The following is a 24,288-nucleotide window of genomic DNA, read 5'->3' as shown; positions in this document are numbered from 1 at the left end:
GCCTTCTGTGTAGTGTTGTGTCCTGTTTGGGGCTCCTGAGGTCAGGATGGACAGGGAACAGCAACCTGTGAGTGTTCAGCCAAGGGTGGTATGATGAGTGGGGGCCTGGCAATCTGTGACTCTGTGAAAGGCTGGACATGCTCTTCTGTGACCTGCTCTAGGTGATCCTCCTTTGACAGGGGTGGGGTCCGATGCAATGATCCCTCCAACCCCCAATGGTGTCCGATTCTAGGCCTCTCTGACTTGGGGCTATTTAGCCTGGGAAAGAGAAAACTTTAGGATCCCCTCCTAGCAATGCCTAGAAATACTGCAGGGGTAGATGTTAGGAGGATGGGGCTAGGCCTTTTTCAGGGGTGCCCAGTGACAGGACAAAAGGTAGTGGACGCCAAAAGGGTCCCTCTCATGTTTAGATTGGAATTCCTACATTCAGGTTTATGTTGAGGGTAGTGCCAGAGGCCGGTCAGAGAGTGTGCTTGAGTCTGTTTCTGGAGTCATTCAGAGTACGCTTGGACTCCATCCTCTGCAGTCCTCTCTGGGTACTCCTACTGTGGTGGGGAGGTTGAGTTAGATGATTTTCTGAGGTCCCTTTCAACCTCGTTACATGTAGCGATTCTGTGACATGCCCCGGGATGCTGCCCGCACACTGCCCTGGGACTGTCCTCTGCTGTTTACGTGCAGCGCGTCCCCAGGAGCCTGAGGTTGCTGCACGGGACCGCTCATCCTGTGTGAGTCAGTCTCCCTGGCTGCAAGCTCTGCTGTATTCCCATAAGGAAAATGTCTGATAGTGAGACTACTCCAAAGTTCTCAGGGCCTCAGAAACTTCTGTAGGCTCCTGCTGAGCAGCCTGGGTTTTCGTGCCCCTCTGTGGGCCTGACCCTCCAGTGTGAACATAGCCTGTGGCATTGCTGGAAAGCCAGACCAGAATTTAGTAGGGGTTTTATTATTATTTCCCCAGCACAACGTGACTGCTGTGAAGGCCCATCGGGAGAAGGTCCTCTGGAAAGCAGCGGCTCAGACTTGATCTAGGATGGCAGGGAGGCAGAGCAGTGTGCAAGCCAGTGCCGGTGTGGCAGGAGTGTCGGTGTTCCTGAGGACCGATGCAGGGGAGAACGAGAGGTGATCGGCAGCGTCTGGACAGCGGTCAGCATGGTGGTCTTGTAAGTAGATGGATCACGGTGATGTGCAGCATAATGCCTAGGGGCTTTATCCTGGCGCCAGGGAACAGCAGACTAGTGTCTGAGGCGCTGTTCCACTGAGCCAGCGAGTTGAAGTGGCCTGTGTACAGTGTTGGATACAGCCTCCTGCCATAAAAATTTTCATTTTTAGCAGTAACCTGCATGATCACAGGGTAGGTAGGGTCACAACACCTTCCATGTAATCAGATGACATTCTACAGATACTTGTTGCTAAGCACAAGTCCTAACTACCTGCGCTGAGACATACCTCAATCATAAATATCTGTAAGATATAGCCACTTGTAATCCCAATGTTGTTACATGGTGGCTACGGTACGGACCGAGTGTTTAGTAATCTACGCACTCGATCAGGATGGTGAAACCAGAACATGAAGTACTGCAAAGCTAATGTTACCATTTCTCATCACTGTGGCGGTGCAAAAGGGATTGTGTTGGGTCTGCAGTTGGGGTTTGGTTTTTCTAATGCTGTACCTGAAGGCTCTGCAAGCTCTGAGGTGGTGTGGCCTAATGAGCCCATTTGCCTGAGATGAGTAAGCATGTTACTCGGTAACCATGAGTCATTTGAGCACTCAACACTTCATCTGGGAAAAGAATGACTTCCCTGCGTGCAATCGTCGGAACTGGACGGGACCTCCGGAGATCGCAAAGTCCGACCCCTGCTGCCGGAGCACCACCATGCGGTGCAGGTCACCCAGGAACGCATCCAGGTGGGTCTTGAAAGTCTGTGAGCGCTGGAACGGGCTGCCCGGAGAGGTTGAGGAGTCATCCTCTCTGAAGAGGTTGGCTGTTCTGAGTTGCGGTGGAACTTCCTGTGCTCGTTTGTCTGTTGCTCCTCATCCTATCAAAGGGCTCCAATGAAAGGAGCCTGGCTCCTTCTTCCTGACAGCTAACCCTCAGCCTGGAGAAGAGGAGGCTGAGAGGGGGTCTGATCGATGTCTATGGCTATCTAAACATCTGCAGTTCCCTCCCTTGCTCCCCACACACCATGTCCTCCAAACCCCCTCATCAGCTGTGTTGCTCCTCCCTGGACCTACTCCAGGACCCTAATGCCGTTCCTGTTAGGTGATCAGCACTGGATGCTGTAAAAATTCAGGACAGCTGCTCTGTGCTTTAAATGCAACGGAAAGCCTCTGAATTACTGCTATGGGTGGACGGAGTCTGGATGTTCTATTCATCTGCCAGTTAATCCCAGTACTAGGAATGCCTGGAGAGCTGTGATGAAGCCTCACGTGAACTGAAATAGCAGGTGAGCACCAAGCCCTGCTCCTAGGACAGGATGGGCACATAGCACCAGCCTGCCGTGTCCTTTGGCCCCGCCCAGGCCAGCTGGCGACAGTCGCTGAGCAGCAGGGCCGGTCTGCTGCCAGGTCTCCATCTGTGCATGCTGTGCCCTTCCTCTCTGCCTGCAGGGATTGCCAGGTGGGGAGAAAATGTGCTGAAGAGTCGGAGAATGTGGGGAGGGGAGGGGAAAAAAGGCACGGTCGCAGCGACTGCCAGGCAAAAGGCATTTCTGCTTTCTGGAGCAGCTGCTCGGTGCTAGGAGCCTGGCTGCGCTGCCCGAAAAGTGTGAGGCACAAGCAGCCGGCCAGCCTCCCTCTGTGGCTGGAGGATGCTTAGCAGAAGGCTTTTATTGGGTTTGGTTTTGGCAGGGCTTCCAAAGCACGGCAGATGTCTTTGTGCTGCTGCTGTGCTTTCTAGCTGGTCAATGCCAGTCAATGTCCAGTATCTAATGTAACAGTCAGTCTGAGATAGAGAGGTAGAGATGCCAGCCATTATGAAAACAGATTATCTGAGCTTTGCTCTTCTAAACTCCAAAGGTGTAGACTTCGCCTACACAAGCCAACCCTGCAGCTCCAGGATCCCTTGGGTCTGGCCACTGCAACTCCTTCCATTTTGTTCAGCCTCCTGACCAAGCACAGATCTCCAAATCCCCCCTCTAAACTGTTTGAGTGCCTGAGGAGTGCAGAATATTATTTGCTTTGCACTACCTCAGATGTTTCACACCTAAGGAAATGTGACTGGGGGGAAAAAGGCCAGGACCATAACCAAGGAGTTCTGGCCTGTCGTGGCCCTTCTCTGGACACCTACCAGCACCTCCAGATCCCTCTTGTACCAGGGGCTGTAGACATGGACAGTGCTCTGGGTGGGGTTTTGTCAGGACGGAGTAGAGGGGGAGAATCACCCAGTGTGCCCTGGCGGCTATGCCGCTCCTGATGCGGCCCAGGAAGTGATTGGCTCTGTGGGCTGCAAGTGCACACGTGTTGAGCTTCTCGCCCACCACCATCCTCAGGGCTGCTCCCCGGCCAGCCCCGGCCCAGCCTGTATCGGTGCTTGGGATTGCCCTGACTCAGCTGCAGGACCTCATGTCTTGGTGCACTTGTCCAGGCAGGGGTAACAGAAATCTGTGGAACACATGCAAAGTCTGAAAGGAAAAAGAAATACCTATCCTATGCAAAGTTACAGCAAGGGTAAGGGAAGCCCTCATGCTGTGCGTTGGACCCAGAATTACAATTTTGGTCACCCAGCAACGTTTCCCCTGGCACACCCGTGCTTTACAGAGACATGTCAGTGGACCTGGAGAGCTAGGAGAGCAAGGGGTCCTCCTTTGCACTCTTCTTCTGCTTGCAATCCTTTGTGGAGTACTGTCATCCCTAATGAAAGGGCGCCTGCTTGTCAGAGAAGGGTGTAGCCGTCAGGTGGACATTTATAGGATCCTGCTGTGGTACCTGAAGGCAACAGGCCCTTTATGTTCCAGTATCTGCTGGTAACCAAACAGTGAGACTCTTCCTCAGAAGGAGTTTTTGCTTTGTGCATGCAATTGACATTTGCATGTGGGAAGGGAGCCCATATTAGACATGGAAATCTGTGAGGAGGGTGGTCCTATGTGCTGATCTGACCATTTGAACTGGATCCACCTTTCCCTTCTTGTCTTTCATTGCAGAGTGAGGGAGGGATGGTTGAATTATTCCTGCAGGATAAATCATTTCACATGATTAAGTCTTTAGACAGCTTCCTAACAACAAAGTAAGTGTAAGGTGACCTGCTGTGTTATGGGTGGAATGATTATGAGGCAACCCATGTGGGCAAATTATGTGCAGACTGGGTGAATGGGATGCAAAGCCTCATCTGTCATTCCTATCAAGCTCAAATGCAGACCTGCCCCCTGATGAGCAAGCCCTGCCTGGCATATATGTGTGTGACCCCCCAGCAAGGTTGTGAGGGAAGTAGCAGACAAAATGAACCGTGAGCCGAGTTGAGGGGTTGGTGTGGTTGGGGTTTTGTCCCCCTCCCCTGCTTTTGACCAGCTGCTCCATTAGCTATGGTGGTAACTTTTCTCATGCAGTTTGCCGTCTGCGTGGCTGAAATGGCTCATTCCATTGGTCACTTCCCCTCACGGCACCAGAGGAGCGCTTCCTGGCAATGACAAGTATGGGTGCCCCGCCGTATCGGTGCCTGAAGGAGGGATACCTCTGTGAGGCTGATGACAGGTGTCCTCACTGCCTGGATAGTTTCTCTATGGATGGCACCTGAAGGGCCTAATGGGCACTGAAGTTCAGGGGCCACATGTAGGCAGGGAGGAAGAGCAGCGGGCATTAAAGTCCTGTCAACAATCAGGTAGGCTTTATGCACTCAGGTGGAAGTGCAAGGTTTGTCCTGGGAGGCAAAACTGGGACCCAGTTTCCTTTTTATCTGTGGCCGCTCTTGCCTCCGCATATGTGCGCGCATGCTGTGTGTGCAGAGGGACCTGAACAACCCGGAGAAGTGGGACCAGGTGAGGCTCATGTGGTTCACCTAGATCAGGTAAAGGGTCCTGCATGGGGGTTGGAACAATCCTCATGTGCCATTGATGCTCGGGGGATGATAAGATGGTGAGCAGCTCTGCAGAGAAGGACTCGGTTGTGCTGGTGGGTAAGAGGCTGGACACGAGCCAGCAATGGGCACTTGCAGGCTGGGGGGCCAGCGGCAGCCAGGGCTGCGGCAAAGGAACCCTGGCCAGCAGGTGGAGAGAGGACGTTCTGCCACTGTGCTCTGGTGAGATCTCAGCTGGGGTGTGGTGTGCAGCACAGCCATGGGACCTTCACCACAGGAAGGGCAGGGACCTTCCTGGGTGGGCCCAGGGGAGGGCCATGAGGAGGCTGGAGTAGCTCTCCTGCAAGGCCAGGCTCAGGGACCTGGAGTTGTTCAGCCTGGCAAAGGCGCTGGGAAGCCCTAATAGCAGCTTTCCAGTATCTGCAGGGGGCTGCATGGCAGCTGTAGAGGGACTGTTTCCACAGGCCTGCAGTGACAGGAATGATTTGTCCTCCAAAACTGTGATGGTACAGAGAGATTTTTCTACATTGAGTAAATACCGCTGACATGTCATGCAAATCCCTCCCACAATGGTGAGGCTGTGAGGCCACCCCGTCTGGTGGAAGGTGTCCCTGGCCCAAACTCCACCAAACCAAACCCAGCAAGGTCAAAAGCCAGGTCTTATGGGAACAGACATATATTTCATTAGGGTTATAATCTGAAGCTGCAGTTGCCGGTCAGGTTGACAGCTGACTGTGACGATTGCACTGCCTCGGACACAAATTCGTGCAGGCTGTTCAGTTCAGGCGATTCAAAGCAACCAAGGTATACGTAGCACCCTCGCTGGTTTTGGAGGCGGGAGGGCCGTGGCCGTTTCTCGTATGGAAATGGTGAGCAGACGAGGAGGTCTCCGTTCTGTACATCTGGGCCTGCCTTTCACAGCAACCAAACCTGCTCAGCAGGATGAAGAAGTCCCTGCGGAAAGTCTTGGTGAAGATGGCGTACAGGAAAGGGTTAGCGCAGGAATTGATGGGGTAGAAGAGAACCAGAAGGATCTTGGATTTGGACACCGTGATGAGAGGCACCCTCAGCGAGGCTGATATTGCAAAGAAAGAGATGGGGGCCATGCAGAGGAAATCCGTGAAGATGAGCACGGCCATCCGCTTGGCGATCTTGGTGTCGCTGTTGGAGGCGACGACGTCGGGGTTTCTCACGGTGAGGTAGATGCAGATGTAGCAGGCGCAGATAGTCACAAAGGCCAGCACGTTCAGCACCAGCAGAAAGAGAACGTAAGTCTGAGCGAACGGCGTCTCTATGTCCATGGGCAAACAGATGCTCACCTTGGCGTAGCTGCTGACTCCGAGGACGGGCAGAAGTGCCGCCGCGAAAGCGAACCCCCAGCCCACGCCCATGACGAGGGCGGCGTGGCGGAGGCGGACCTTGCGGTCCAGCCGCATGGCGTGGGTGATGGTGTGCCACCTCTCCAGAGTGATCGCGGTCAGGGTGTACACCGAGAGCTCGCTCGCAAACACCGTGAAAAACCCTGCCGCGTTGCACCCCGCCCCGGTCTGCCAGTCTATGGCATAGTTGTAATACTGACTCCTGGTCTGGATGTCGATGGAGGCGATGCACAACAGGTAGATCCCTATGCAGAGGTCTGCCAGAGCTAGGTTGCACATCAGGAAGCGAGGCACGGTGAGTTTGTACTGGCTGCTGATTAAAATGATGAGGACGATGATGTTCCCCGTGACGGCTAAAATGCTGATAAACCATATCAGGACTCTCAGGACGGTGTACCCCATGATATCTTCACAGGGATTGAAAGCATCAGGCTTGGGCGAGCAGGCCACATTGACCACCTCGCTGCATAAACCGTAGTCCAAATCGTTCCCTCTGGGGTCAGATCCCGGGCCGTAGTTGGAAAGGTCGTCCTCGGCTACAAACTGTCCGTGTGGCTTATTCCCGGGCTGCTCGCGGAGGTCTCGCTTGGCCTGAGATATGCTACATAGTGGATGCAACTCGGTGCTGAAATTGTAAAAGGATCTGGGTTGAAAACAGAGACAAGAGAGGAGGCATACACCAAATCCCCCCTCGGCTGTCAACAGCTCACAACTTCTGCTTAGCTGATGATTGTTTATAAAACACTAATCTGGCAGGCCTCTACCTGATTTTCCAGCTCCGGGGAAGTCTGCGTAAAGTGTGAGGTACGAGGAAACATCATACACAGCAAGGGTAAGTAAAGCATGATTCCTCCTCGCTAACGTTTACCGTGCAGTTGTCCTTCTGCATACTGCATCCTGTGCGAAAGCTCGCTATTTTCCAGTGATGTTCTCACTTACTCTGCCATCAATAGGCAGATTGTTGCATGAGGGAAACACACGATGACGAATTCTCATCGTGGACTGAACGTTGAGGAATGACTTGGTTCCCCTGTGGGCACATGAGCCCCCTCCAGTCATAATAATGCTACCTCGGCCTCAGTATAACTCCCAAATTCTCCACACCGCACCATACCAAACTAATGCAGCTGTGCTGTGACAAACTGCACAAACTGTACCATAGCAACCTAACCTAACTACACCGGCCCGAACCTAACTGAGCCGCGCTATGCCCAACCAAACTGGAGCGTGCCAACATTTCCCCACAGGCAGCAGTTGCTTTTGATTCTGTCAGAAAGCCTTCTGTAAACGGTGGGAGAATTTTCAGCAGCAAAGACTAAACTCTGTCATAAACATAGGAAGAGACATCTGCTTTGGAGGGTAAACAGGCCAATCTGTGGGGTAGTTCTGCATTTGGATTTCTTTCTTAGCGTGTCCTTCCCCATACCTAGACCAGCAGTAGAAATGAGCATGCTGACTGAGATAATGGACAGATAATTGGCGTCGGTGTGCCAGGCAGTAGCAAGGGGGGGATCAGCAGGAACTCAAAGAGCAGATTTCAACAGCTGCCTCTCCTAGACCCCCTGTGAGGGTTCCTGTCTCACAAATCACCATCTATAGCTTCGCATAAAATGAACCCGGGTGTACTCTGAGACAGGGTACTAACCATCCTAGGATGTGTGGCACACCCGACATGGTTCAGCTCTCCCTGTCACCTACAGCCCACAGAGAGATTTGCCTGTGTAAATTTCCAAGGCACCAACTCTGTTTATCTTTCACCCTGGCTTGCACTGGAGGGAGGGCCTTTCTAGGGCAAATATTGCTGCTTACCACAATTTCATTCTTAGGAACTATTCTGTAAATCTGTGATTCCATTTGAAGGAGACCTCTAGGGTCACTGAGTTCAACTACAGCCCTGGGTCCTAAGTGCCATGGCCATACATTTCTCAAACTCCTCCAGGGATCGTGCCTCCACCACCTCCCTGGGCAGCCTGACCGCTCCTGCAGGAAAGAAACCGCTCCTCCCTCCAGGCTCCTTTCAAGAGGGCTGATGACAGCCGTAATTTTTGCAGTGGTTGTACAGAGCACATACTTTACTGCCAGGAGACCCCAATAGGACTAGGGTCCCATGGAGTTATCCACGCCCTTTGCTCCAGGGGGAGGTGGTGAGTGTGTGTGTGTGTGTGGGGGGGGGGGCATCCACAGCCTCCCCTGGGGAACCTGTTCCAGTGCCTCACCACCCTCACCGGAAAGAATTTCTTCCTGATCTCCACTCTAAGTCTGCCGTCCTGAAACGCCAATCCATTCCCTCACATCCTATCACCGCAAGCCCCTGGTGGGTATCACAATGCAATCCATTTAATGTTCCTTTTGCTACCCTTCTGCCATGGTTTAACCCTGCCTTGCCCCAGTCAAACCTCTGCAGAATAAACTAGGTGGTGGTTTCTTGTGTTTAAGGGAACAGTAAGTGTGGTGGGAGAACAACACCCCCCAACTGCTGCCTCTGCACGTGCGGTTGGTTACTTTATGCACTTCATCTGGATGTGGGGACAGCAGGATCTTGTGTGCTGAGAAACACGCTTGGCAGAAGACACAGTACTGCCCTGGCCTCTGTATTAGGCCCTGCATCAACCGCCTGTCCTCACTGAGAGGAGACAATGTCAGTTGCTCACAACTCGTGTGTGTTCTCATAAGATATCAAAGTCCGAACACAACTCCTGCTGCTGCCCCAGGTTTATGCCAAAAGAGCGGGATTTCAGGTGACAGTCCTCCAAAACCCAATGCTCAGGGGTAAGGGGCAGAGCTATATCGCTGGCCCTCTTGCAGGCTGACAGTGATCTTTTATGCCAAACAAAGCCAAAAGCTTGCTGGGATTCAGAAGAGTTTATGCCAGGCCGCAGGTTTTCACATCCAACCGTTGCCCTTTCTGCACCTCAGGGATATTATTTTCTAGACACAGAAAAATGTGACGGGACCTCAACATAACTGAACCAAAGATCAACAAGTGGGAGACTTCACAGGGTGCTTGGTGCCATGGTTCAGGTGATTAGGTGGTGGATGATGGGTTGGACGCGCTGATATTGCAGGTGTTTTCCAACCTGGTTGATCTGACTCTGTCCCGTTCTGTCCATTTCTGTCCCACTCTATCCCGTTCTGTCCCATGCTTTCCGACTCCTCTGTCCATTTCTGTCCGGTTCTGTCCGACTCTGTCCATTCCTGTCCGGTTCTGTCTGACTCTGTCCCGTTCCGTCAGACAATCTGCCAGAATCTGTCACTTTTTGTCACATTCTGCAAGAATCTGTCAGAATCTGTCAGAATCTGTCACTTTTTGTCACATTCTGCAAGAATCTGTCAGAATCTGTCAGAATCTGTCACTTTTTGTCACATTCTGCAAGAATCTGCCAGAATCTGTCACTTTTTTGTCACATTCTGCAAGAATCTGCCAGAATCTGTCAGATTCTGTCACTTTTTGTCACATTCTGCAGGAATCTGCCAGAATCTGTCACTTTTTGTCACATTCTGCAGGAATCTGTCAGAATCTGTCAGATTCTGTCACTTTTTGTCACATTCTGCAGGAATCTGCCAGAATCTGTCAGATTCTGTCACTTTTTGTCACATTCTGCAAGAATCTGCCAGAATCTGTCACTTTTTTGTCAGATTCTGCAAGAATCTGCCAGAATCTGTCACTTTTTTGTCACATTCTGCAGGAATCTGTCAGAATCTGTCACTTTTTGTCACATTCTGCAAGAATCTGCCAGAATCTGTCACTTTTTTGTCACATTCTGCAAGAATCTGCCAGAATCTGTCACTTTTTGTCACATTCTGCAAGAATCTGTCAGAATCTGTCAGATTCTGTCACTTTTTGTCACATTCTGCAAGAATCTGTCAGATTCTGTCACTTTTTGTCACATTCTGCAGGAATCTGTCAGAATGTGTCAGATTCTGTCACTTTTTGTCACATTCTGCAGGAATCTGTCAGAATCTGTCAGATTCTGTCACTTTTTGTCACATTCTGCAGGAATCTGTCAGAATCTGTCAGATTCTGTCACTTTTTGCCACATTCTGCAGGAATCTGTCAGAATCTGTCACTTTTTTGTCACAGTCTGCAAGAATCTGCCAGAATCTGTCACTTTTTTGTCACATTCTGCAAGAATCTGTCAGAATCTGTCAGATTCTGTCACTTTTTGTCACATTCTGCAGGAATCTGCCAGAATCTGTCACTTTTTGTCACATTCTGCAGGAATCTGTCAGAATCTGTCAGATTCTGTCACTTTTTGTCACATTCTGCAAGAATCTGCCAGAATCTGTCACTTTTTTGTCAGATTCTGCAAGAATCTGCCAGAATCTGTCACTTTTTTGTCACATTCTGCAGGAATCTGTCAGAATCTGTCACTTTTTGTCACATTCTGCAAGAATCTGCCAGAATCTGTCACTTTTTTGTCACATTCTGCAAGAATCTGCCAGAATCTGTCACTTTTTGTCACATTCTGCAAGAATCTGTCAGAATCTGTCAGATTCTGTCACTTTTTGTCACATTCTGCAAGAATCTGTCAGATTCTGTCACTTTTTGTCACATTCTGCAAGAATCTGCCAGAATCTGTCACTTTTTTGTCACATTCTGCAGGAATCTGTCAGATTCTGTCACTTTTTGTCACATTCTGCAAGAATCTGCCAGAATCTGTCACTTTTTTGTCACATTCTGCAAGAATCTGCCAGATTCTGTCACTTTTTGCCACATTCTGCAAGAATCTGCCAGAATCTGTCACTTTTTTGTCACATTCTGCAGGAATCTGTCAGAATCTGTCACTTTTTGTCACATTCTGCAAGAATCTGCCAGAATCTGTCACTTTTTTGTCACATTCTGCAAGAATCTGCCAGAATCTGTCACTTCTTTGTCAGATTCTGCAAGAATCTGCCAGAATCTGTCACTTTTTTGTCACATTCTGCAGGAATCTGTCAGAATCTGTCACTTTTTGTCACATTCTGCAAGAATCTGCCAGAATCTGTCACTTTTTTGTCACATTCTGCAAGAATCTGCCAGAATCTGTCACTTTTTGTCACATTCTGCAAGAATCTGTCAGAATCTGTCAGATTCTGTCACTTTTTGTCACATTCTGCAAGAATCTGTCAGATTCTGTCACTTTTTGTCACATTCTGCAAGAATCTGCCAGAATCTGTCACTTTTTTGTCACATTCTGCAGGAATCTGTCAGAATCTGTCACTTTTTGTCACATTCTGCAAGAATCTGCCAGAATCTGTCACTTTTTTGTCACATTCTGCAAGAATCTGCCAGAATCTGTCACTTTTTGTCACATTCTGCAAGAATCTGTCAGAATCTGTCAGATTCTGTCACTTTTTGTCACATTCTGCAAGAATCTGCCAGAATCTGTCACTTTTTTTGTCACATTCTGCAGGAATCTGTCAGATTCTGTCACTTTTTGTCACATTCTGCAAGAATCTGCCAGAATCTGTCACTTTTTTGTCACATTCTGCAAGAATCTGCCAGATTCTGTCACTTTTTTTGTCACATTCTGCAGGAATCTGTCAGATTCTGTCACTTTTTGTCACATTCTGCAAGAATCTGCCAGAATCTGTCACTTTTTTGTCACATTCTGCAAGAATCTGTCAGATTCTGTCACTTTTTGTCACATTCTGCAAGAATCTGTCAGAATCTGTCAGATTCTGTCACTTATTTGTCACATTCTGCAGGAATCTGCCAGAATCTGTCACTTTTTGTCACATTCTGCAAGAATCTGTCAGAATCTGTCAGAATCTGTCACTTTTTGTCACATTCTGCAAGAATCTGCCAGAATCTGTCACTTTTTTGTCACATTCTGCAAGAATCTGCCAGAATCTGTCACTTTTTTGTCACATTCTGCAGGAATCTGTCAGAATCTGTCACCTTTTTTGTCACATTCTGCAGGAATCTATCAGAATCTGTCAGATTCTGTCACTTTTTTTGTCACATTCTGCAAGAATCTGCCAGAATCTGTCACTTTTTGTCACATTCTGCAAGAATCTGTCAGAATCTGTCAGATTCTGTCACTTTTTGTCACATTCTGCAAGAATCTGTCAGATTCTGTCACTTTTTGTCACTTTTTGTCACATTCTGCAGGAATCTGTCAGAATCTGTCACATTGTGCAGGAATCTGTCAGATTCTGTCACTTTTTGTCACATTCTGCAAGAATCTGTCAGAATCTGTCAGATTCTGTCACTTTTTGTCACATTCTGCAAGAATCTGTCAGATTCTGTCACTTTTTTGTCACATTCTGCAAGAATCTGCCAGAATCTGTCACTTTTTGTCACATTCTGCAAGAGTCTGTCAGAATCTGTCACTTTTTTGTCACATTCTGCAAGAATCTGCCAGAATCTGTCACTTTTTTGTCACATTCTGCAGGAATCTGTCAGAATCTATTCTATTAAATTCTATTCCATTCCATACTATCCTATCCTATTCTATCATATCTCACTGCAGAGAGCTGGTGCTCTGCAAGCAGCTTACCTTTTCTCTGGCCAGCATCACTACGTTCCGTTCCATTCTCCTCAGACCTCCTTTTGTTACTGATATCCTTGCAGTGGTATTTCATCTTCTGCTTCACAGCTCCCACCTGTTCCTCTCTGTTCACAAACGGCAGGTCTGGCGAGGTGTCTCCCCTAGCTGACTCTGTCTCCGACTGTGTCAGGAATTTCTCCTCTACATGCTCTAGGAACCTCCAGGATTGCTCCCTCTCTGCTGTGCTTTGCATGAGAGAGGTCAAAATCCCCTATCAGAACAGGGGCCACCAATTGTGACACTGCTAGGTGCCTAAAGAATGTTACAGCTGTCTCTTCCACCTGAGTGGGTGGTCTAGACAAGACTCCCCCATGGATATCTGCCTTATTTGCCTTCCCCCTGATTCTTACCCACAGACACTCCACTCTATCCTCGCCCTCCTCGACCTCGATCCGACGCAAACGCTCCCTCACGTTCGGGGCTGTGCCGCCGCCTCTCCTTCCTTGCCTGTCCCTTCTGAACGCTTCATAGCTATCTGCAGCGTGGCTCCGGGCTGAGCAAGGACGGGAGGGTGCGGTGAAAGATGGATCTGTGACAGGTGAGGGCTAGGACGCAGCTGGCAAAAGGTACGAATCCCCCGTAACACGTTCGGTGAGGACACCGTTCACTGCGTAGCACTGCATATGTAGATGCTTATTTCCAGCCATTTACTCACCTACGCTGCAAATAACCTTTGTCCATCCAGGTTTGGCAGGAGGTTTACTTCATTCACTATTCAGCTACTGAGAGGCAGCAAAAGGACAACCAAGTGGATTCACTTACTTTTGCCTTTTCCAGTTTGCGAACGCACAGCAGTGGCTGGGATAGGTGAGGTTGGCCTCAATCAAAGATCTAAATTTGCTTAGGTCTGGAAGCTTCTTTAAATTGGATGTAGACCTTGCTCTTAGCCTCCTAATGAGTTCTAACCCATGACTTGGCAGGAGACCGATTCTTGTCCTTGAAATATCCCTGTAGGAAAACATAGAACAATCTCCGTGGAGGGCAAATTTACCTCTGGTCAACAGTGGGTATGTGGGTTAGGTGGTCCAAGCTAGAGCAGGGATCGAAAAGAGATCTGCTGGAAATCTGCACTGAAAGGATCCAGGGATGAATTGGGTTTTCCTGCAGGACACTTGACCTGTTTTATCTCAACCCAGGATAACATAATTTGACTGTTGATTGCTATAGATGCAGGAGGAAAAATAACCCCTGCTAGTGGGGACATAAACCTATGATACTGGGCTAATTAACAGCATTCTGATTGTTGCATTTACTGGATGTTTGAGGACAAAAAAAAAAAGGATGACGGCACAACACAGGTGTGCTACATGGATGCCACATTGGGACAGGGCTGCAAACACACAGAAAGAAGCTCACACAGGGGAAGAGACCTGAGGAGACATTGGAGATATCAAGGTTTGGTACTCATTAGGAAGGCAAAAAGATTACAGGGAAACAGGGGTGACGTGGGCCACACTATAAGGGACAAAACCCAACATTCCCAGAGGTTTAAACACCAGAGCTCAGAGCGCTGCAGAGAAACAGGCAGGATCACAGGAGGTTAGGGGAGATGTATTTCTGTGGAAGACAGTCACTGTGGGGTGCAGGCTATCACAGGCAGCGACATAAGCAGCAGCTACGACTGTTAGGGAGACCGTTATTTGGCCTTTCCACGGCTACCATGTTCTGCAGGCGCTAGCTCTTTGTTCGCTGTCCCCACCTGTACGGCACAAGCAAAGACCACAGGTGTACCATCACCACCGAAAAGGTACTCGGGAACCCATCCCCACGATTCCAGAGCGCAGCGGCTGCAGCCAAACATCCCTATGTTTGCCACGCAAAGCCACGAACTGTGTCCCTCGACTCGTGACGGCACTTCCTCTTCACGACACCGGTAAAAATGACCTGAACAACAATGACCCTGCCCTCCGTTAGCCCCTGTTTGCGGGGCCTGAAACCACTCCAGGAGGCAGTGGTGTCTGAGGTGGCTCTGCTCTGGCACAAGACCGATGTTTGCCCTATTCAGAGAATCACAGAGCCATAGAGCGGCTCAGGTTGGAAGGCACCTCAGAGATCATCTTCTCCAACCTCCCCACCATGGGCGGAAACACCTCTCACCTAGACTCACAAGCCTCATCCAACCTGGCCTAGAACACCTCCAGGGAGGGGGCATCCACAGCCTTCCCAAGCAATTCCCAAGTCAGTTCGACAAGCCTCTACACCACGGCTGCAGCGACTACAGCTTGCAACAGAAATAATTGCATTTACTGTTTTAGGAAAGACTGCCAGTGGAGCATCCTGTCACCAGAAATGTCATAGAGGTGTGGTTGGAAGTGTTTAGTTTCCTGTAGTAAAAAGTAAGACTCTGAGGGAATAATGCAGGGAGAGCACAACGCAGTAACCTGTGCCACAGCTCCTTGTAGCGCAGGGGCCCAGGCCATCACAAGAGGCCTGCACAGGAGCGCTCATCTCACTTCAGGGTTAGACTGACACTATTCGCTCTCCTTTTGGAGCTTTCTAGCTACTCTAACCTATGCGCACAATCTCCCAACAGCTCAAATAGCCCCTCTGCTCTGCCCAGGTGAAACCTCATCAGATTTGGGCTCCCCCGTTCGGGAGGGACAGGGATCTGCTGGGGCTGGAGCACCGCCCTGTGAGGAGAGGCTGGCTGAGGGACCTGGGGCTTTGTGGTCTGGCACAGTTAGAACTCAGAGGGGACCTAAGAAATGTCTACAAAAATCTGAGGGCTGGGGATCAGGAGGGAGGGGACAGGCTCTGCTCGTTTGCACCCTGTGACAACCCAAGAGCCCCTGGCTGTAAACTCCCGCACAGGAGGTTCCACCTCACCGTGTGGAAGAACAACGTCCCTGTGAGGGTGCCGGAGCCCTGGAGCAGGCTGCCCGGAGAGGCGGTGGAGTCTCCTCCTCTGGAGACTCTCAAGACCCATCTGGATGCGTTCCTGTGTGACCTGTGCTGGACTCTGTGGTCCTGCTCTGGCAGCGGGGTTGGACTGGGTGATCTCCCGAGGTCCCTTCCAACCCCTAACATCCTGCGATTCAGAGATGCAGAGGCAGGTCACCCGTGGTTAGCAGTTTAGATTTAGGCGCTGCAGACCCACTCACCCATTCCTGATTTCGCTTACTCAAACCGCTAATGCCCCTTCGCAGCATTTTACTCTGGAATTCCCAACAAAACTGAGCAGACCTCCTTCTCCTGAGCTTCATCATCTGGGGAGAGGAATCTGGACCCAAATCCCTGGGTCCACACGCTGCTGGAACAGCTGAGGACAAAGTGAAATCCTGGATCTAGACAGAAATTTCAGTTATGGCTTTGGGTTTTTCATTTCGTTCTCCATTTGATCCTGAACTCCAAGAACCATGAGATGTTGAAATCCCTGTGTTCTTCCCTGTCCTTTTCAGGGAAGGCAATAATGTCAACTACAATGACCTGATTATTACTTACAAAACAACGGGTCCGTTGGCTCCGTGGAAGACCTCGTTGGGTAATTTTTCGAGGTTGGGATTATCGCTCAGATTTCTGAAAAACACACCAATCTTCGTGCTAAGGCAATCTGCGGTTAAAAACCACCCCAAGTTTATCCCCTCCTCCAGATTTACATCCAGAATAGTAAGCAACAACAATAGTTACAGCTCATCCAGGTGGGTTCCGTTAAAGGCATGGTTCTCAATTTCCCGAATCCCATTTTTATTCAGCCACCTGCAATAGGGAGAGAGAGAGAGGAGAAAACCATTGCATTGCGTTCTCATTCCTACTTTACCGCTGAAATATCCCTGACCTCAAATCATGGAAAGGGATCTCACACAAATAAAATCGATAAATGGCTACTCAGATGGTGGAATTACAGGAAATATCACCCGGTAAGACCCCAGGAGTCGGGAGGGAGCCTTTGGAGTGTACGACCGACCGTGAACAAAGGAGATGAGTACTACCATCAGGGATGATTGCGGGAGTTAGTTTCTGCAACAAAGGCAGGGCTCGTGAAGATTCCGGTGCTGCTCACAGCTGCCCTGGGAAGGCTGTAGTGGGGTGAGCGATGCTCTTTCGGATGAATCCCAGGAGCGACAGACATCCGGATCCTTCCTTTTGGTACCGTTATTGCCACTTACCTTTCCTTTTGTTCTGCGAGGCGCTTTTGAAACACCGGGCCGCGGCTTGGGCTTTGCCGATTATTAGTGCTAAAGACCACCTGCGGTGGTCCCGCTTCCTCAGCTGGGCAGGTGGGGGAGGAAGGCTGAGCGTCCCTGAGCTGTGCGGGAGGTAGTGGTGCCCAACTGTCCTCTGTCTGCTGCCTTAACAAATTACGCTCCCAGTCTCTTCTGCCGCCCCGGTCCCACCTTCCCAGGCTCCGTCCTCCCCAAGAGGGGACAGAGAGCGAACCTAGGAATCACAGCTCCTGGGGCTCCTGGGGATTATTACAGTAGTGCATTAACTCGTTACCATTTTGCGTCCTTCCTACTCTTCCCTTCACGGTCCTGCAATTGTACCTTTGGGTCAGTTCTATTTGTCATCTTTACGGCGCTGTATTTCATCTGGCTTTAAAAACGTCACTTGGCGGCTCGCCCCCTTTCCGACAGGCGACGACGGCTCTGATGGATGGCAAAATCCCGGCCTGATTTATTTAAACTGTCAGCAGACCTGGAGCTTCTGTTTCTAACTCACGCTGAGAGCTGAGCGTGCGAGTGACCCTCGCATGTAAGGTCTGAGAGGGGAGCCGGGGTCAGCGAGAAAATCAGTCATGGGCCTGGCCGAACAGATTACCCTCCTGACCGTGACGGCCAGACGCACGCAGCTCTGCGTCTGTAATGTCTGTCAGGTCGGATCGGGAGGACTGTCACCGTCCCTTTCGCTTCCTAGCGCTGCTAGATGACAGTGTGCAGACACAGAGGAGAGACATGTCCCTGCTTAGAGCATTTAAACCAATTATTACATTACATTGGTCTTATCTCTTCATTGCTGCAAGGCTCATAGATCTGCTTTTATTCATAGTATTAGCACCTACTGCGTTCTCTCGCCAAACACGAGGCTAATGCAATGCGCTACTAAAGTTGTAAAATCAGAGTCAAAGCTGCCACACTCCGCAGTCCTGTCACCTGGCTAACTGCATTCAGGTAGTAAAAAAGAGGGGAAAAACCCCACCACAACAAATTCTAACTTAAATCCCAGTACCTCATAGCGCTCCGTACAAACTTCTGTTAGGACTAATTCTTCCTTCGCTTCAGGCTGTGTCCTTCTGCCTCCACCCGCTCTTCCCGATAGAGACAATGGAGGCAGGAATCCAGAGTCGAGTTAAATGGGCTTTTCATGCAGTTGTAGAATGGTGGGGCTTGGAAGGGACCTTATGGATTGCATAGTCGCGCCCCACCCCTGCCACGGCCAGGGACACCCCCAGCTAAACCGGGTCGCTCAGGGTCCCGCGCCACGCAGTGCTGGTGGTGAGACCTCACCGGTGCCACGTTCAGGGGCAGAATTCCCCCCCTGCTCCTGTGGGCCACGCTATCCCCTATACGAGCCGGGATGCCTTTGGCCTTCCGTGCCGCCTGAGCACGCTGCTGGCTCAAGGTGAGATATAGCAACAGGAAAAAGGAGAAAAAAAAACCCAACCAACCAACCACCACCAAGAAGGCAGATAGTTCTTTAAAATACCCAGGTGTTCAAGCCAAAGGTACAGCAGCTCCCCCTGCAGCTTGAACTTACATTGGGAGGCAGGGGGTGCATCTGTGCGTGCATTAGCACCGTGTACAAACGCACCACATTCCCGAGGCATCTCCATCTATTTTGCCTGAGTAATACACATCTCTGAATGATGTGGCTGGCTGTAAATATTTATGAGCGGCGCTACCCCTTTGAACACAAATTGTATCGCATGGCATTGTTGTGGGGGGTGCAACGTGTTTACCCTCGCCACCGGTAATTACTACATTTGCTCTATCCTACGCTGCTGAAATGAAGAGCAGGACTAGACCGCAATAGAGGAAAACCAACAGGCAAGCATTACTTTCCCGTGGCAGGGAGACAGAATGCAGAGGATTCCGAGTTAGGGAAGAAGTCTAAACCCACCAATTGGATTTGGAAGTCTGATTGGTGCCATTCACCTGGTTTCCCTGCCCCTATTCTGGTACAGAAATGAGCTAGGGAGGAGGAGGGGGAATGAATGTGCTGTGTCTCACTTACAGAATCACACTTTCAGAACTCAGGCCCACGAAGGAATTTCGTTCAATGGTGCGTACGTTGATATTGTCTTGAATGTCTCTGAAAAAGAAAATATCACGGAAAATACATCTTTGTTTCAGTCTGGTACTCCTGTCAGCCTTGCAGGACAATACACTACCTCAAACATTGCATTTTCCCTTACATTACCATAGAATTATAGAAGGGTTTGGGCTGGAAGTGACCTTAAAGTTACATACCCTCCCCGCCCATGGGTGGGGACACCTTCCATTAGAATACAATAGAATAGATCAGAATACAATAGAATAGAATAAACCACATTGTAAGAGACCTTCAGGATCATCAAATCTAACCCATCATCCAACACCACCTAATCAACCACACCACACAATCAAGCACCCCATCCGGTCTCCCAGACAGCTCTTAGACCGGGTCGGTCAGGGCCTCATCCAGCCTGGCCCTGGCCATCTCCAGGGATGAGGCTTCCCCCACCTCCCTGGGCATCCTGTTCCTGTGTCTCACCCTGCTCATGGGGGGGAGCTTCTCCCTAACATCCACTCTGAATCTACCCCTTTCTAGTTTTGCTCCATTCCTCACAGTCCTATCGCTCCCTGACACGCTAAAACGTCCTTCCCCAGCTTCGCTGTAGGCCCCCTCAGACACTGGGAGGCCACAACAGGACCTCCTCAGAGCCTTCTCCCCTCCAGACTGAATAACTCCAACTCTCTCTCCTCTAAGAGTAGAGGAGCGCCAGCCCTCCGATCGTCCCCGTGGTCCTTCTCTGAAGTCGCTGGTCCCTGCGGGGAGGGTGGACAGGATGACCTCTGAGGGTCCCTTCCAAACCACTGCATTCCATGGATCTATTTATTCTTCCAGGACCATGAGGAGGGCCACACCCCCCCCAAAAAAAAAACCAACCCAAACCAAAAAAAACTAGACTCTTGCTCAGCAGAACACGATACTTCAGGTCCAGTTAAGCCTGACGATAAGCCGAAAAAGTCGACAACTTGGACAATTGCAGGATTACTGCTTCTTCAGCTTGATGACTTCCAAACAAAGATTTAAACTCTTAAGACTTTTGCCCGTACACTAACAACATATCTGGATCAAAGGAAGAGAGGAAACAGTTGCGTATTCCCTGGGTTTTCTGCCTGAAGTCGTGCTAAGAACAAACTGCAAAATTTATGTCAGGATCTTTTCCAGCAACAGAGAAAAAACACCTAGGAATCTAGAGTTTTCCCGATACGTATTCTTTTTCCAGGGTAAAAAGACAAAAGATGCTTTCACAGAAAAAAAAGGGGACAATTCCCCCCGCAAACAGCCACTGCAATTTTCCATAAGAAATAATATTTCCCTCTGCACCCCATTTTGTTTCCAGTGACCAATAATGAGCGTGGTAGAGTTATTTCCCTGACGTTTAGCCCTTCCTCCCTGCCACACCTCCAGGACTTGGCCACCTCTCCAAGGAAAACATCTTTGCGGTCAGCAGCTCTCCATGCAGGCTGGAGACCTGTCACCAGGTGGCAACAAATTTCTACTGTCACCAGCCAGGTTTGCATTTCGGGGGGGGGGGGGGGGAAATGCAGTAAAAGGCCTTTGGGCCACGCAGCCATACAGACGTAGCCTGGCTGAGGCAGGAGGGGCCACAGAATCAGCAGGGTTGAAAGGGACATTTACAGATCATCCAGCTCCAACCCCCCCTGCCATGGGCAGGGACACCTCACACTACAGCAGGTTGCTCACAGCCACATCCAGCTTGGCCTTCACAACCTCCAGGAATGAGGATTCCACCACCTCCCCGGGCACCCTGTGCCAGTGTGTCCCCACCCTCGTGGGGAAGAACTTCTTCCTGACATCCAGTCTGAATCTATCCACTTCTAGTTTGGCTCCATGCCCCTCAGTCCCATTGCTTCCTGACACCCTAAGAGGTCCTTCCCCAGCTTCCTCGTAGGCCCCCTTCGGATACTGGGCGGCCACAGTAGGGTCCCCTCGGAGCCTTCTCTTCCCCAGACTGCACAGGCCCCACTCTCTCAGCCTGTCTCCATAGCAGAGCAGCTCCGGCCTCCGATCATCCTGGTGGCCCTTCTCCAGACACGTTCCAGCATATCCATATCCTTCCCGTAATAGAGGCTCCTGAACTGGACACATTACCTCAGAGTAGAGGGGGAAAATCAACTCCCATGCCCTGCTGGCTATTGTTCTCTCGATGCAGCCCAGGACGTTATAATGCTTTGTAGAAGGTAGATCTAGCGAGAACCGGGATCTTTTGGCCCAAAATACCCTCAATGCCCACACAATCACAACCCAAAATATTTCTGTGAGGTTAATGCACAAACACAGGGGGAATTATGTCTTGAAAGATTTGGAGGGAGCAGGAGACCATTCCAAGGGAGCTTTAAAGAGGTGGCGAGCAGACATTAATACTTACAGTAAAACTTTCTGGAAGGAGTGCACCTTCTGGAGAGCAGGTAAAAAACGAAGGCCAGTGTTTGATATTACTCTAAGGGAGAGAGGAGATGAGGATTATCACAATACCACAGAACACTACAGGTTGGCAGGGACCTCCAGAGATCATCCAGTCCGACTCTCCTGCCAAAGCAGGGTCCCCCAGGGCGCTCTGCGCAGGAATGCATCCAAGCTGGTTTCGATTGCGTCCGGAAGAGACTCCACCACCTCCCTGGGCAGCCTGCTCCAGGACTCTGTCACCCTCACTGTAAAGAAGCTTCTCCTCATGCTGAGCTGAAATCTTCCATGTTCAGGCTTGTATCTCTTGTTCCTTGTCTTATCACCAAAAAGAGATTGCCTGTTCCACCCCCCCTTCCTTGACAGCCACCCCTCAGATACATATGGACGTGGACCAGGTCCTGAAACAGGTTGCCCAGGGATGGGGGTTGAGGCTCCATCTCCGGAGACATTCAGTGTCAGCCTGGACGTGTCCCTGGGCAGCCCGATCTAGTCCGAGGTGTTTCTTGCTGACTGCAGGGGACTTGGACGAGATGCTCCTAGAGGGTCCCTTCCGACCCAACACAACCTTGCAAAAAAGCACTGGAATGAGGTAATACATCCATTTGATATTTGATATGACTCTGGATCATTTAATGAGTGTTGCAATCTTTCCAGTTTCATAATCCCAACTGGAATTGACCACCTCCGTGGGAGACTGAAATCCTCCACTCGGGCGCTCAGGGTGACGCCTAGGTCCCCGAAACAGTCCTTCCCTTCCGTACGTACTGCTGGGAGCTCTCCGAGTTGGTCGCCCTCAGATGCTTAAAAGCCAAACTGTTATCTTGCTACCAGTGCATTACTTTTTGATAACAACACATGCAGGGAGGAAAAAAAAAAAAAAAAAAAAAGAGGGGAAAAGACCTACACTACAATGAATATTCCAAAAGCCTGCTTGGGGTACTTGCTGAAATGTCACCACTGTTTCCAGTCAGGAGTCACGGTGGTGTGACATTGCACAGAGTCAAAACCTGCAGCTGTCACATCTAGCCATGGAACCTCTCGCAAAATGCCTCTGAAAAGCTATTACGCCTGGTTAAACAGAAAGCACGAACAGAGGCCGGTAGATTTCACGAGGCCTTTCGGATTTACAGTAAGACTACACTCACACTTTGTAAAATCACTTAGCTGAAAAAAGGAGGAGCGACAGAGGAACCTGAAACTTCCCTGTAAAAGCACGGTTAAAGGATACTCTTAATCACTGGAGACGTACAGGGTTGCAGCTGAAGCCTGCCTTTACCTTTGAATGAGTCAGATGCTACAAATTCCTGCTACTTTGTGTGAGAAACTTGTTAAACACAAAATCTGCCTTCCATTTCCCTTAGTAGGAAAAAGAAGAGGCAAACTGCTGCCAAGTACTGCATGGCTATTGCAGGTCAGAGAGGAAGACACAAAAAAGTTTCCTTTCTCCAGCACATTCCCTAGAAAAACTCGGTCTCCACATTGCAGGAATGACAGCTGATGGTACTGGAGCGTTTGCTGGCCAAACACCTGGGGAACGAGGCAGCTGGCTCCCAACATTTCGAAAGGACATAGTGGGTAACGGCCTTTCACCACGCAGGTTTCAGGGACCTGCTTGAAAGAGTCCGGCGTGGAACCACAAAAATGCCGAAGGCAGCGGGCCGTGTCGCGGCTGAGGAAAGAGCGGGGGAGCTGGGACTCCTGAGCTTGGAACAGAGGAGCCGGAGGGTGACCTCATTCCTGTCGATAAAGATGCACAGGGCAGCGACAGCAGGCAGAGCCAGGCTCTGCTCGGTGACGTCCAATGACGGGACGGGCGGCAGCGGGCGCGGGCTGGAGCACAAGACGTTCCGCATGAACAGAGGGAAAAAAACTTTTACTCTATGAGGGTGGCAGAGCCCTGGGGCAGGCTGCCCACTGAGATTCTGCAGTCTCTTCTTCTGGAGACATTTAAACCCTACCTGGATGAGTTCCTGTGTGACCTGCCCTAGGTGATGCTGCTCTGGCAGGGGGGCTGGACCAGATGATCTTCACAGGTCCCTTCTGACCCCTAACACACTGCGATTCTGTGACGTGGGACCAAAGGCGTGGCAAGCCTCGAGCGATGCCACATTCCTGATCTTTCCAGTAAGCCCAAGGTCTTCAGGGTGCAATTTGTAACAGTGTCAACTGAGCAGCGTGAGATGAACGGGAAAGCAATGCTGACGAATCATTCTGTATCAAAATACATCTACAGGTGACAGAAAGCACTGATTGCACAGAGGCGCCGAGCAGTGATTAGAAGAGGATGTTCTTTCACTTAATCGCAGGAAAAGACCTTTAAAACAACAATAATAAATGAAGGTAGGCTACAGCCCAGACCTTCCCTCCTCTTTTATCCTTCCAGCAACTCTCCAGAGGCCCTTAGGTGGATAATCTTGTTAGAAGGCAGATAAGCCAATTTATGGAATATCTTTCCTGCAGGACAGTTTTGGCAATACATTTACCACAGCACACATACATCCTCAGTAACCTCACTTGAAACAAGCATCCCCTTTCATTGGTGTTAGAACTGAGTTTCCCCTTGCCCGTGCATAAACAGCTCAGTAAGAACCTGGGTTGTTGGTTGGTGGTTTTTTTTCCTCAGCCGGCTGATGGCTGCTTTCCAAAGCAGGAATTGTCTTTCTGAAAAGGCTTACTGCAGTGGGCACTTCAGAAAACACAGCCCCAGCAGCAGCAGGGGAAAAGTGATCTCTTAGA

The 24,288-nt window shown here is 50.1% G+C and overlaps 1 protein-coding gene across 2 annotated transcripts in view; it reads right to left on the bottom strand.

Annotated features, from left to right (window-relative positions):
- Positions 1–918: 918 nt before the first annotated feature.
- FSHR (follicle stimulating hormone receptor) overlaps positions 919–24,288 on the bottom strand; it is a 92,630-nt gene continuing 69,260 nt past the window's right edge. For both annotated transcript variants that reach the window (XM_068153451.1, XM_068153450.1), the window contains 6 exons: positions 21,515–21,586; positions 19,090–19,167; positions 16,546–16,614; positions 16,360–16,434; positions 13,681–13,866; positions 919–7,010 (listed from right to left, as the gene is read on the bottom strand). In XM_068153451.1, the coding sequence (XP_068009552.1) occupies positions 5,783–7,010; positions 13,681–13,866; positions 16,360–16,434; positions 16,546–16,614; positions 19,090–19,167; positions 21,515–21,586 (1,708 nt within the window). In that variant the 3' untranslated portion in view covers positions 919–5,782. The remainder of the gene's footprint in view (positions 7,011–13,680; positions 13,867–16,359; positions 16,435–16,545; positions 16,615–19,089; positions 19,168–21,514; positions 21,587–24,288) is intronic.

Source organism: Melanerpes formicivorus, unplaced genomic scaffold (assembly GCF_026170545.1).
Source record: "Melanerpes formicivorus ecotype bairdi unplaced genomic scaffold, bMelFor1.0.p_v2 SCAF_26, whole genome shotgun sequence".
NCBI lineage: Eukaryota > Metazoa > Chordata > Aves > Piciformes > Picidae > Melanerpes > Melanerpes formicivorus.
This window is presented reverse-complemented; position numbering and strand designations above follow the sequence as displayed.